Here is a 14,822-nt window from a genome sequence, read left to right as displayed (position 1 = left end):
CCTCACAAACTAACCTGTACCCATTCTCGCTGCCCTGAACCCTGAAATGCTAAAGGGCTGGAGGTCTGTGGCGAAGTGCATTGTGACATTGCTCACCTGCTCTTTTCTTAATATGGCCACGGGGGTCTAGAGCTCTTTGTGGCCCAGTGTTTTGTAGAGAAGAGAGCTTCCTGGCTTTCCCAACAGCCTAGCCTTCCTCCTGGACCCAGACAAGAGTCCACAGGGTGGGGCTGGGACAACCCAGGAGGCAGGATGCAGGCTGTTGCATCATCTCTATTTCCCTGCAACAGCCAAGGCTTGGTGCCTCCTTCCAGGGGCCGAGCCCTCTCCCTGGAGCTTCCTCTGCCTCTCATGAAAGTAGGCTTCTGAGAGCCTTCCCCGCTCCCCTCTCCCCAGTCCCAGCTGTGTTGCTCTGACACCAGAAAGCCTGCTCTGACTCCCTGTTCACACTGCACATCTGTGTAGCTCATTCGTTTCTATAAACATCCCCAAGGATGACCTACAGTTTACATTTAGCTCTTTTTCTTCCAACCACAGGGATGAAGCTTAGGCAGGCCTCCGGGCTGTGTGGACCAGTGAGCTATGCCGGTCCTTAGCCTTTCCTTCAACAAGCATTTATTGAATGCCTACAATCAGCTGTGCACAGACATGGCACAGGAGCAGACACAAAGATAAAGCAGATGTGTTCTCTGCCCTTGAAATCTCAGCCTCCATTGCAGAACAGAGACATAAATAAAGTCATTGCGATACAGCGCAACACACGCTGCAGCTTGGGTGGGGGGGACAGTGAAGAACAGGCTTGGAGAGGGGGACGTTTGAACTGGGTCTTGAGAAATGAATAGGAGTGCGTGAGTTTCCTAGGGTTGCATACAAAGTACCACAAATTGGGTGGCTTAAACAACAGAAATGTCAGTTCTGGGGCCCAGAAATCCAAGATCAAAGTGTCAGCAGGGTTGGTTCCTTCTAAGGGCTGTGAGAGAGAATCAGTTCCAGGCCTGTCACCTAGCTTTAGTTTGTTGGTTGCTGGCAGTGTTTCTCTTACCTTGGCTTGTAGAAGCATTGCCCTGATCTCTGCCGTTGTCTTCATTCACGTGGCGTTCTCCTTGTGTGTGACTGTGTCCAAATTTCCCCTTTTATAAGGACAACAATCATATTGGATTAGGGCCCACACTACTCCAATGTGGCCTCATCTTAACTAATTACATCTGCAATGACCCTATTCCCAAATAAGGTCACATTCTGAGGTGCTGGGGGCTAGGACTTGAACAGATCAACGTGGGTGTGAGGAGATGATTCAACCCATAATAAGGACTTTACCAACTAGGGAAGGGGAGGAAGGCGTTCTGATTCTCAACAAAAAGGAGCACCTGTGAACACGTGAGAGAGATAAGACGATGCAGTCTGAGAAAGGGAAGTGGGCGCACAGGTATTAGTGTGGAATGGAGAGGTAGGGCCTCTGATTACAAAGGGCTTTTCCAGCAGGACTCCGGGTATCGACACTTCACTGGGACAGAGAGAAATTTGCCTCTCTGGCCTCAGCCCAGCCTAGGGTGGAGGAAGGAGGTGAGGGATCCAGGAACAGGACACTTCAAAGTGTCTGCTCACACCTCCCCTGTGTTGGAAGATTAGAGAGATCAAGAGGGCTTTGCTGGTAGCTAGATCTGGGTTTACGTCCAGCCCCCCTACCCTTGGGCGAATCGCTTCAATGCTTTGGCTGTAGTTTCTTCCTCCATAAATTGAGCATGAAACCACCTGGCACATCATAAACACTCAACAAAAGGTGGTATCATCACTGTGATGAGTCAGCCTAGAGAACTTTGACCAGAAAAAAAAAAAAATTAAAAGGTTTCATTCAAATCATAATGAAGGATGTCTGACACCAAGCTAGGATTCGGAGTAAGCTGATGAAGAAGAGATTAATGATGGAGAGAAAGTATCTATTCAATATCTATTTCCTTTTAAATGCTCACTCTGAAAGAAATATCTACTTTCCCAGTTCAGGTCATTTGAGTGCAGCAATTTAAACAGTGGGGTATATATTTTGTAATAAAAGGAGATTTGTAATAACTGGTTAACCTTGGGCCTTGTTCCCTCACAGGGGATGATTCTGACCCACAGCAGGCATGTGACTGCTCCTCAGGGGTGAGAGGCAGCTGGTGCTGGGCAGGAAGCAAGGGACAATGCCAGCCGGCCTCGGGGCAGAGCCCCCAGACATCTCCTGCTGGAATGCGACGAAGGTCACTGGCAGGACAAGCCACAGAGCCTGGAGTTATTTTACCAGCTCATTTTCAGCCTGATGGTGTACATGTTCGTGTGTATGTGCGGAGAGAGAGACAATGCAAAAGGAAGGTAGCAAAACACTGAGGCTAGAGTGGGCATGAGAGGTAGAGGCGAGCCCAGACAGAGACCTACAAAGAGACAGAGACAAAACAGTGACGAGCAGTGGGATGTGCCAGGTTCTGTGAGAGGCGAGCCTCGTGCCCACAGAGGCAGCAGGTTGCTTTGCCTGCCTGTGGTGTAGGCGGCCCTTGTGAGGAGAGACAGGTCTTTGCAAAGAGGAAGATTTTAGGGGCACTGCAGCGTATGCCATCAAATTCCAGCTTCACACTGGCTGGACATGTGACCTTGAACAAGTTAAATGACCCTTCTGGTCCCGTTTCCTTGTCTGTAAGTGAAGATAACAGGGGTCTTCACCTGATAGAAATGTTGCATGGATTAAATGAGATAACACACATAGAGTGCCAGGCATGTGCTCGCTTGATGTATAACACTCTGTATGAGTTTCCTATGGCTGCTACAACATACTACCACAGACTGGCTGCTTTAAAACAACAGGATGTTATTCTCTCACAGTGGAGGCCAGAAGTCTGAAATCCAGGTGTCTGCAGGGCTACGCTCCTGCTGTAGGAGAGAATCTGTTCTTTGCCTCTTCCAGCTTCATTCTTTGCCTTGGGGCTGCATCGCTCCAATCTCAGCCTCCCTCTTTACATTGCCTGTTACTTCTCTTCTCTCTCTTATAAGGACACTTGCCATTAATTTAGGACCCACCCCATAATCCAGGATGAACTCATCTCAAGATCCCTAATTTAATTACATCTGCATAGCCCTCTTTCCAAATAAGGTCACATCCACAAGTTCTGGGATATAAACATATCCTTTTGGGGGGCTACCATTTAACCCACTACACTACCTAATGTTTATTGAGTGCTTTCTAAAATCAGAACTTTATGTGCATTATTTGATTATTCAATTAAGCTACATCTTACGGAGAGAGGCCCAGGTAGTTCTTACCTTGGGGCCTCATGCTGTTTTCCCAAATGATGTGGCAGTGAACAGCCATGTGGCTTTGTGAAGTGTGTTGACACACATCATTTCTAGATTTTCCAGATTCCTTCCTTGGCCCTCTCCACATACAATATCCTTTCCCTTCCCTGTAAAATGTCTTCAGGAAAGAACTTGTCCCAGCTGCTGGGAGTGTTGTCATCAAACAGCCTTCAGCTGTTCGCCCCTTTGGGTTGGCCTCCGTGTAGAGAGCCGCCTCATTGGAGCTCACTGTTCCAGTGTGGGCCACATCCAGTGACAGATGGAGGCAGCTGTACAAAGAGCCAGGCCATTTTAACCTAACATGGGGCAAGTTAAATGGGCCATTTAAACTCCAGAGTTTCCTGTGGGGTCAGAAGGGGCTTCAAGGGACCTGATTGCATTGTCACTTCTCCCTGGACCCAATCCTGCTTCTTCCTACTCCCTTCCACAGGAGCTGATCCCAAGGGTGCCCCCTAGTGAACATTCTGTGCACTAAACTCCAAGTCAGAGTCTGCTCTCCAGAGTCCCCAGTCTGTGCCAATGTGGAACGGTCATCTGTTCTTGGGATCATGCAATTATATGTGAAATAGAAATTTTACTCCAACTAATTCTGCACTTACGTGTAATGATCCAGTTTCTCATAGGTGGCAATAAACGATGTCACCTTTAAGTATTAAATCGTATTTTTAAATTTTTGGAGATCTCTTTAGGGCTTTGAAGTTTTTCATTTTCCTAACACCTGGAACATGCAAATGAATCTAAGGCAACCCAAAAGCTTTGAAATACTCCATAGGTACCTGGGAAGAGGAGAACCGGTTTGTTAGTTGCTGAAAATTTGTTTGGTTGAAAATAGTGTTTTGAAGTTTCAACTGGATTCATATCCATCTTTAAATTTTTAATTAAGTAAGTTGATGAAATTCATCAGATATGTAGCACCATCTGCGAGCAAGAAATCAAAAAAGAAAGACAAAGGAGATAGGCTACTGTATCCGTTGAGAAAATAGGCTTTTGGAATAAAGCCAATCTGAGTTTGAATCTTGTCTCTACCACGTGCTGTCACTGAACTCTGCACTTCGGTTTCCCCATCTATTAAATGGGGATAATAATGGTGCATACCCCATAGAGTCTTTGAGAAAGTTACATGAGATTATCTATCTAAAATGTTTATAATAGTAAACATGATAAGTGTTTTTATTATCATTAGCTACTCCCTGAGGCAAAGCATATAAACACACACACTAAACAAATTTTAGATCATTTGAGCCACTGCCTACAGAAAACTCCTGAAACCTTGTCTAAACTTATTTTAAAAGGATCCAGGAGCTTTATTCTTATTAGAGAGAAGGTTTTCAAGTTTTCTCATCATGAAGATGACATCTGAGTCAAGACCTAGAGGTAGTGCCAGCATGAGTCCTGTGGCTCTCCCGGCACGAGCATTTCAAACAGAGAGAACAGCCAGTGCGAAGTTCTGAGAGGACAGCTAGACTGTGTCTGAGGACCAGCCAGGAGGTCCATGTAGCTGGAGGGAAGTAAGCAGGGCAGAATAGGTCAGAGATATAAGTGGGTGGGGATAGGTTTTGTAGGACCTGGTAGGCCATTGTGAAAAGTCTGGATTCTGCTAAATGATTGATGGAGTTGTTAGGAGTCTGGAACCAAGGAGTGACATAGTCCGACTTCTCTGTCAAAAGGACGCCCCGACAACTGTGTTAAGAACGGAATGGAGGTGTGCAAGGCAGAAGCAGCAAGGAGACCACCTTTCGGAAACTACTGCAGCATCCCCAGCAAACAGCAGTGGCGACTGGGATCAGGGCAGTCATGTGGGCTTGGAGCACGGTCAGTACCTGCTATGTTTTGAATCCTGAACTGACAGAATTTGGTAATGTCCTGAGACGAAGAAAAGAGTCAAGGATAACACTAAGTATTTTGTCCTGAGCAACTGGAAGGGAAAGGTTCCTTTCACTGAGATGAGGAAGATGCAGGGGAGAGACAGGTTTGGGAAGGAATATGAGGTGCTCATGCTGGGACCTGTTAAGTATGAGATAGCTCTTAAGCATCCAAGTGAAAATGCTGAGGTGGCAGTGAGACAGAAGAGTCTGGAGGCAGTGGGCCGTCTGGACTAGAAAAATGTTTGGGAGATATCAGGTTTTAGCTGGTGTTTCAAACTATGAGACTGGATGAAATCACTGAGGAAGTGAGGAGAAAGGGAAACAGGAGCTGAAAGGAATAAACTTGGAGGCACCCTAGTATCCGGGGGTCAGAGAAAGAAACAGCAAGGAGAAGAATGAAAGACAAGGAAAACAGAGTCTGGAAACCAAGTGAAGGCATGTGAGCAGGGCTTTGATGGTTGAACAAGAGTTTGTTAGGCCAGTGGTCCTCAAAGTGTGGTCCCAGACTAGCAGCATCAGCACCTGGAAACTTGTTAGGAATGTGCAGAATCTTGGACCACAGACCAGAACTACTGAATCAGAAACTCTGATCGTGGGCTTCTGATGTACCCTAAAATTTGAGAATCATTGCCCTAGGCATAACATTGCCTGCCCAATATAATAAAGAGCATTAAGAAGAACCCCCACCCCTATCACCACTTTCTTTACTGGAGGAGACTATTTTTAAAGACCCACTCAGTGCTCAAAGCAAATTTGTAGCCAATGGGTACTTCACCATAACCCCCTCCCTGACATCACTACCCCCATCCCAATTTAGAAACCTTCTACTAATTTATCATGGCTCTTTGGAGAGGAGGAATGCCCCCATTTCACCGGACAGAGGGAATGCTGAGCACCAGACATGCCAAACATTCCACTGCTAAATAAAGGCGGTGGGGGGGTGTGTGTTCCAAGGTTAGCGTTAACGGGCCATAAACGCTGAAACTCTTAGATGTAAAGCTTATTCCACCCAACCGTTCCCAAAATTTCCTCTAGGTTTTCCTAAGAGAATTCCACCCTCTTCCATTCTGGGGAGAAAAGGTTAAAATTAGGGCAAGCCCCGCAGGACTGGCATTCCAGATAGAGGGAGGCTGTCCCCAGAAATAAGCTGGTTCCCACTAGGACGGGCGGGGTGGGGCGGGGCGCCTCCAGTCCCAGTTCAGCCGAGGGGCTCCCGGGAGGCCTGCCCTCTCCAGTATCTGCCAGGGGTCTGGTCCCAAGCTTTAAAAATCTGAGCCGTGGCACTGCATCCCGACCTCTCCTCTCCCAGCCAGTTCTGGCTGGCTTTTCAAAAGTGTGCAGTTGTCTCCTCCCTGCCCAGCCCCATCCTCGCCCAGGACCAGCTGTGCGGCCGGCCGGCTTCACTTAGGACGCGAGCGCACCGAGCGGCGCTCACAGTTCAGGCACCTTCGGCTTTCCGCTCTGCTCCCGGGGCCGCTTTGCAAAGTTGGGCAGCTCCAAGCGCACGCTTTGCCTCCGACTTCTCCCTCCCCCGATTCCAGGCGCCCCCGCTTCCCACACTCCTTCCACCCGGAGCAGCCTGTCCCAGCGGGCTGGCGGCTCGCATCCCTGTCCAGTCTTCCTCCCCGACCATGCTGTTCGGGGGCGTCCTGCTGGCGGTGCAAGGTAAGGCCTGGATCCGGGGTGGGGGGGTTCCTCCGAGGGGCGCTCTCGTGACCCTCTCCCAATCCCGCAGCCCTGCTGGTCGGGCTCGCGGTCCTAGGCTGGGCCATCCGAGGGCGCCTACGGATCCATCTCCACAGCCGCTAACCTCCCTCCCCGAGCCCAGCGACCGCGCACGGGTCGCGCAGTGCAAGTGCCCTGGGCGGGGGCGGCAATACTGCCTCCCTCTCCCGTCCCCTCCCGCACCCCTTCTCACTATCACCAGGTGGTTCCCCGGGGTGCCCTGAGTTGGTGTAAACGCTCCCGAGACCGAGCCTGAACTGAAATCCGCTTTGTGCCAGCAGCCCTGCAGCTTGCCGGTGCCCTGGACCTGCCCGCGGGATCCTGCGCGTTCGAAGAGAGCACCTGCGACTTTGACTCGGTGTTCGAGTTCCTGCCATGGATTTTAAACGAGGAAGGTAAGGGGGTCAGTGCACAGGGGCCCAAGGTGAACTTTCCTTTTTTGCTGGTTGGCTCTTTCGCACGGGCAATGTTATCATCTTGGAGTTAAGTACTCTCAGGAGGAGAAGTGTGAGTCATGGATCATCTTTCCAACTCTCAGCTGTGCTGCATGGATGGCCAATGAAGAGATGGAGGCCTTTGTTTACCTGGCCTGTGGGTAGCGGCTCTGCGATTTTGCCCGCCCCCTCCCCCCATGGAAGGGAGAAAGGGGGCACAGCTGATGATTGTCTCCCACCGGCTGCGTGCCCTCTGCAGGGCAACAGCCTCTCTGGTCCGCAGTAGACACCTTGGTGAGCTGGGAAAGTTGGGTGAGGTTAGTTTCCTTCTCGTCCTGCAGAAATGGTGCCCTAATTCTGTGATGGGACCTCAGTGCTAAACCTCACATTTATGTTGTGCTTGACAGCGTTTTGTTGCATGACATCATCCTCATGTTATTGTTGTATTTATAATCCAGTACTTGGCGAAAGAGGATACCAAGTCCATGGCCATGTGCCTGAGATCTCTCAGCTGGCTGGCACTGGTCATTGTCTTACCACTCATACCGTTCGGGTTCGAGTGACAAAGTTTAAATGTGGGCTCTTCAGATATAGCTTCTTGCCCTTCATTTATTTAGTAAAAAATAAGTAGTTCTCTAACACCCAAGAGGAGGCACTTCTTTCCCTTATCTCTCACTTGTGCCACCCCATTAAGAGGCTTGATGCCCCAGGCCACTGGGACTTGGAAATAGCCTACTTTAAAAAACACTGCAGCATAAAAGAGATCAGCTAACCTCCTTCCCAGGAATCTCAGTTGTCCTCAGGCCCCCACATTATCTAAGCTCCCTGGAGAAGGTGGAGGTTCAGAACCCCTGCTTAGGATGTATGAACTGTCATCACAGCTTTTCTGCCTTGGGCTTCTGTTTGGGGCTTTGCATATACTAGCTTCTCTGACATTGGCAGGGAGGTGATGTTAGCCGCATTTTACAGAGGAGGGACTCTCAGTCTTACAATATTCAAATGGCTGGCCCATGTCCCAAGCTACCAGTCAGTGGTCAGCTCTGAGCTGACTAGATCAGGGAAAAAACAGGAGGGAACTACTCAGTGGTAAGCTTTATTTATTGCCAACAATTGCCAAGTCTTTCCTACAGAGTACTTAGGGGTAGCTGGGAAAAATCAATTCATGATTTATCGTTTGAAGGATTCCTACCTTGCTGATTGCCTTAGGGAAGTCTCTTTCATCTCACCACCTTACCCCTTTCCCTGTTCTGGTTGTGTTTGAAGCATTTTGAGCAGTGGCCTGACCTGGACCACATGACTGGCTTTGGAGAGCATTATTCTCTAGCACAGTGCTTTAGCTGCATCAAAATTACCTGGTGGGTATGTCAGGACACAGGTTGCTGGGCCCCACCTCTGAGTTTCAGAGTCAGTGGGTCTGGGATGGGGCTGAGAATTTGCATATCTAACAAGTTCCCAGGTGATGCTGCTGGTCTGGAGATCACATTTTGAGAACCATTGACCTTTGAGAACCCCTACCTCTGCTGGTGGCCCTGTACAGGGCTAGGACTCAGGTGAAAGAGCCCCTTGCATGACCCTGAGAGTGAAAACCTCCTTAAATCTTGTGCCCTAGACACCCCTCTTGCCTCGCCCTAGCCTGGCTCTGAGAAAAGGAAATCAACATCACCCCTTAATCCAGGAGCCTCGGTCCTGTGCCCCCATTGCCAGGCCTCCGTCAGGATGGTGGCCCCCTGGCAGCCTGCTCCTGGGTCAGTGGGCAGGCCACAGCTCGCTGCACTCAACTGCCACCCAGACCTGCAGGAAGTGCTCTCTGCTGAGTTGGCACCTCTGCACCAGTGGCAGTTAAACTGTGCCCCTCCAGGAAAACAGGACGATACTTATAGGGAAAGGTGATTGTGGTTTATAGCAAAATGAAGACACTGTTGCTTTCCTCTTTGCTTTCTTTTTAACTTCTAACAGCCACAGCTTTCTGGCTCAGGGTTGGGGAAAGTTCATTCATTCTCCTCTGAGCATTCCCCGGGGAGCAGGCTGGTTAGGCTTCCATCCTTACGTATCACGTTTTTCGGAGGCCAGAACTTGGACATAACAGTCCACTCCAGAGGCACAGCGAGGTAGGGGTGTGGCAGCCACTGCTGCTGCCTGCTGAGAAGCCATCACTAAGAATTTCCGGCATAAACCCATTCCTAGGTTGGTAGATTAAAGACAATACAAGTGTCCCAGGCTGAAATCTGTTCACAAGACTTTCTGCAAATTTACTTCATCTGGCTGCAAAAACCCTTTGAAACTGGTTCCATCCACCTCCGTGTATTGTATGGCGGCACAGAAAATTATAGGTTTCAGTGACTTTTGCCCACAAGTATTTGGAACGCAAATAGCACTTTCTAGATGTCCTTGGTCAGTAGGTTAATTTACAGTGGAGAGATCAATGCTAAAGCCCAGTGAAGAGCGTTAAGTAGAGAAAAAAATCTGCCAATTAGAATTCCATTACAGGAGATTCAAATCGGGAGTCATTGTCTCAAAATATCTCCCAGCTGCCCCAAGTTGTATTTGAGGTCCACCCCTTTGGTTTACTTAGAGTATTGGGTCTCTAAGCCTCTCCAATTACAATTCCAATGTCCCTAGCTCATGGCCATTTTGAAATATGCTCGATTTCCACTGGGCACAAAATGGATGAGTTTTGACAAGGCGATGCATTGACTTGGGTTGCATACCATAGGGAGGGTACCCCCAGGGACAGAGGGTGGCACCAGAGCAGGTGGCTGGGCACGGCAACCTAGCCTCGTCTACTTTCCAGTTTCTTGTTTTCTTGATTTACCTCCATGTTTTCGGTAGAATATTTTCATTTTCTCTCACTTGTCAAGGCAAGTGAGATTGTGTCAGAATCAAACTTTGAACTTGCATCTAAATTTTAGGTTTGAATTAAATCCTGGAAAGAAGAGATCTATTTTATCCTATAAAAATCTTCCTTATTCATTCATTTATCATCTAAAAAAATCTTTATTCATTCGCGGTTCAGAGAACATTGGAACCCCTTTGAACAGTCGTCCTCAGCTGAAGTCGAGACTGTTGGTTCCATTTCCCCACTGCCAGCTGTGGGGGGCAGAAGCCCTCCGGCTGAGCATTCTTGGACACTGTAAAGTTGACCTCACATCAGAATGGTCACGACTAGTCATCGGCTGGGTGTTGGCTTCATTCCAATCTTTGGACCCCTTGGTTTAGCATCTTTAAGCTGGCTCTATGAGGAAGTCATTGGAGGAACTGAGGGAGGGAGGGGGTAAAATCCAAACCCAGGTACTGCTCCTTAATTAGAAGTTTGGAACCCTAAGCCACCCCAGAGAGAAAGGTAGATGTGGACGTGTCAGGTTAAGAGGAGGTAAAAAAGGAAATTCAAAGCACTTGTAGAGAAAGTATTTTTTTTTTCTACAACAGTGGGGGTCAGTGTTTGAGGAATTGCCTAATACAGGAAGAATTTGGATGGTATTTGTACCCAGGAGCAAGTGATGGTATCTGAGGCAGGCTGGCCAGCTAGAAGTTTGGCATAACCAATGGGGGGCGGGTGGTAGAGTAGGCCGATATTTCAGTGTACATACATGTGTGTGTCTCTTCCTGTCAACCTCCTTTCTTCACCCAAACCCCTTCCTTCTCTCTTAAGGACACTTTCAGTTACTTGGTCAGCTGAGTTTCACTTCTTCACTCAGTCATGTGCTAGTTATTAATACTGATAAATCCTGCCTGATATTTCTTGAGGCCCGGCTGGAGCCAGAAGTCTGGCCAGCATCCCCGGGGGCCTTCCTAGAGGAGGAGGACCAGTCCCCCCTTTCTGTGGGTTACAGCTCTCTTTCTGACTCAGCATCCCACCCTGACATCAGGAGTTCATCAGGCAATTCCCACCCTCTGGATCTGCTTAAACCTGCATCGCCTCTGCTTGTCGGTCTCTTGATGCCCTTTATGCAGAAACACAGCCCCCGTGTTGTGGAGAGGCTGAGAGCAGCATGAGTCTGGGGTGTTCCTCAGATGCCTCTCGGAGTAACAGTCGACCCCAGGAACTGGCCGAGTTCTTCCTGCAATGCCCTGTGGCGTTCCCCGGCCCGCCCTGGCTACTACTGATGTCAGATTGAACCTGGCTCTTGTGAGCTGTGCCTGAGCGTGGCCTTGGTTCTGCCCTGGCTCTGCCTGGGATCCTAGATCCTAGAGCTGGGCCTTGGAGTTCATCCAGTGCAACCTCCTCATTTTACGGAGGCGTGCACTGGGGGCCAGACAGGCTCCCAGTCAGGGTCAATGACCAAGTCAGTGGCAGCCCTGGGGCAGGGCCTCATTTCCTCAGCTCTTCACCTTTCTTTCTTCTAGCATTGCTGCCTCTCCCAATGTCCCTGTCTTCACCAGCTCCTGGACCTTGACACTTTGGTGTGTTAGTTAAACTCTGCAACGTGTTAGAAACTCTTCATCAGACATCTAATTATATTTCATACATGTGGAAGAACATGGGTTCCAAAGGTGCAGTGCTTTGGGCCTACCAAACCCACAAAACACTATATTTTATGCCAGACCATGCATTTATTCACTCAGATGTGTAGGGATCCCACCTGCCTGCAATCTTTAGCATATAAAAGAGTGCCTGGCACATAGTAGATGCTCAACAAATATTTGTTGGATGAATGAATTTGCTGAAGGAATAACTTCAATATTGGATGATTAAAAAGTCCTTATGCGTTTCGTGTGTGCCCCTGGTTCATTCTGCCCTTTCAAAGGTAGTTCCTTAGCATAAGAAACAATGTAAGCCTAGTGGTTAATATGAACTCTAGAGTTGGACAGCTTGGATTAGAATCCAGGCTCTACCCTTATATGCTGTGTGGCTTTGGGCACATTATTTAACCCCTCTGTGTCTCAGTTTCCTTGGCTGTAAAATGGAGATAATTAAAGCACCTATCTCCTAAGATTGTTATGAAGACTAAATACATTAATATATTTAACACATAGTGAGCACTTTATACATGTAGCCTATTATTATTGTTACTCTTATTATTACTAGTTTTGTATTTTATCAAACATTATTTCTTCAATTCAGACAGCTTTCCAACACAGCTTCTGGATTGCTCAGGAGAAGGTATTTTTCTTTTCATTATAGTTTTGCCATTTGTTCTCTATTCCAACCAGAGGAAGAGCTTTCCTTTTCTTATTGTTTGGCTCTATCTTATTTATTTATTTAATAATTTAATCATCCGTTAGCCTCCTGGGCCATCTAAGTTTTGTGTGGCTGACTGAAGTGTGGATATAAAACAATAAGACTAAGTTTCGCACTTGGTTTACAGTCTCTCCCTATGACTTAGACCTTTTTCTCTATAAATTCTTAGTTTTTGTCAGGAATGCTTTGGTCCCTGCCCCAGCCTGTTCTTCCCTACTGATCTGTCCCACGGAGCTGGTGCCTCAGCATCTATCAAGTTCCATGCTGGTCCCTTCTAGCAGACCTCTGAACTCTCATCTCCTAAGCTCTTAGGCAGGTCCCTAACCCATGGCTTCCCCGTCAATCAATCTGAGTTCTTGGGTTCTCTTACCTGGCCCCTCCACTTGGGACTTAACCTACCTGGACTGGTAATCTCTGCCTGCTCCTCTCTGCTGTGACTCACTTCTCTGGATGTAGGCTCTGTCTGGCCTTCCTATCAAGGCCAACACCCAGCCTGGGTTCCTCCCTACTCAAATTAGAGTTGCTGAATGGTAAGTTGCTACCCAGCTCCTGGTCTGATCCCTGACAAGGCGCCCAGGATTTTTGGGATGTTTTCCTTCCCATAATTGCAGAAGTCAGCTGTGGTCACAATATATTGGGAGGAAAAAGTAATTTCTTGTCATAGGACTTTCTGCTTTCACTGTCATCTTCAAATCTCTTAGCATGCAGTCCCCAGGTTTTATGACTTACATTTTGGGATATGCTATTTATAAAAAATCCTGGTTCTTAAAATAGCAGAACCTATTTGGTAGGTCACCCCAGCAATAGTCCTACTTCTGTCTCTTGTTAAACAATGTTTGATTTTTAAGAATTTGAGTGAAACCTATTTATGTTAATAGAAGTGATGGTCTTGATATATAAGCCCAGCAGGTAGCTGAACATGTGTTGGGCGTCTTTGCTGGTCAATCCTGATTTTTACTTCTACCAGTTATCCCACACACTCTTCCTCAATTTCTCTTATGCTTGTCTTAATCAATTCAGTCATATAAATGTATTCATGCATTCAGATCTAGGCTCTTGCAGCATTTGATTATATGTTTAATTTCATATATATGTAGGTATGTATATGAAATACCTACAGGAAGACGGTAGTACTTAACACAGAAGAACATATGGCTGGTGATAAACGAGGAAGTTATTTAAGACCGAAGAACTTTCACAGTGTATCAGAAATTTCTATCATATCCGTTAGGCCTCACTTAATTAAGGAAAGCATAATGTCATACCTAATATCAATAAAACATTCCTGACAAAAAATAGGAATTTATAGAGAAATTCTCACACCTGTGCATTAGGCCAATGGTTCTCAACCCTGACTGGACATTAAAATCACCTAAAAGTTTCTTTAAAAATTGTTGTGTCCAGCCCTACCCCAAGAGACTCTGATTTACTTGGCCAGACATGGGGCCAGACTTGATGCTGTTAACAAATAGACATTAAGAAATGAACAGACCTGGTGTTGTTAACAAATAGACACTAAGAAATGAACCAACTCCCTAGGCGATTCCAATATGCAGCCAGGGTTGAGGGCAGTGATTAGAAGAATGGCCAACTGCCCCCATCTCCCCGCAACCAGATGTAAAAAGAAGGAACGTCCTCTTATTAAGGATCCTTTAATGATTACCAATTGCCAACATGGTAAAGTGCAAACTGCCTAGCTTGGCACGCAAGGCCCTTCGTGATTTGCCCCCAGATATATTTCTACTCTTCCCTCCCATTAATCCCCAGCGTGCTGTTCATTCAACATGCTCTTTACTTTCTTGCCTCCCCGCTCTATTTGTGCTGTTCTCTACGTCTGTGTTATCCTGCTTTTCCATTCCCCTGCCCCATCCCGGCCTATTTAAATCTATCCGTGCTTTTATGTAGGGCTCTTTTTTGAAACATTCCCTGATTTTCCCAAGTAAATGAACCTCTCCCTTTCCTCTTTGTTCTCCCTTCCCATGGCTCTCTTCACGTTCCACCGTGTAAATCTTCTTAGTGTCTCCTTATCGGCGTCCCCACCTCTTCACCTCATCAGAGTGTTACACTGTAAGAACAGGGATCACATGCTTCCCACAACACCTGACAGACAGTGTGTGGTACAAACAAACATTCTGGATTTAATCAATCTCTAAAGCCCTTATTGAGGTTGATTTAAAAAGAAAAAAACAAAACAAAACTTGACATTTTCCCCTGTAGTGAAAGAGGTTGTGTTTAAAAATCCTTCCTACCATAGGACTTCAAAGACTTTGGAGGCTTCTGTTGTAATTTCCAGAT

The 14,822-nt window shown here is 47.3% G+C and overlaps 1 protein-coding gene across 1 annotated transcript in view; it reads left to right on the top strand.

Annotated features, from left to right (window-relative positions):
- Window positions 1–4,870: 4,870 nt before the first annotated feature.
- The window catches only part of MAMDC2 (MAM domain containing 2), a 164,411-nt gene continuing 154,459 nt past the window's right edge, over window positions 4,871–14,822 (top strand). Inside the window, exons 1-3 of the mRNA XM_060154991.1 lie at window positions 4,871–5,136; window positions 6,731–6,854; window positions 7,196–7,309. Of these exons, the coding sequence (XP_060010974.1) occupies window positions 5,119–5,136; window positions 6,731–6,854; window positions 7,196–7,309 (256 nt within the window). The 5' untranslated portion in view covers window positions 4,871–5,118. The remainder of the gene's footprint in view (window positions 5,137–6,730; window positions 6,855–7,195; window positions 7,310–14,822) is intronic.

Source organism: Lagenorhynchus albirostris, chromosome 7 (assembly GCF_949774975.1).
Source record: "Lagenorhynchus albirostris chromosome 7, mLagAlb1.1, whole genome shotgun sequence".
NCBI lineage: Eukaryota > Metazoa > Chordata > Mammalia > Artiodactyla > Delphinidae > Lagenorhynchus > Lagenorhynchus albirostris.
Note: the sequence above shows the minus strand (reverse complement) of the source record. Positions and strands in the feature narration are given on the sequence as shown.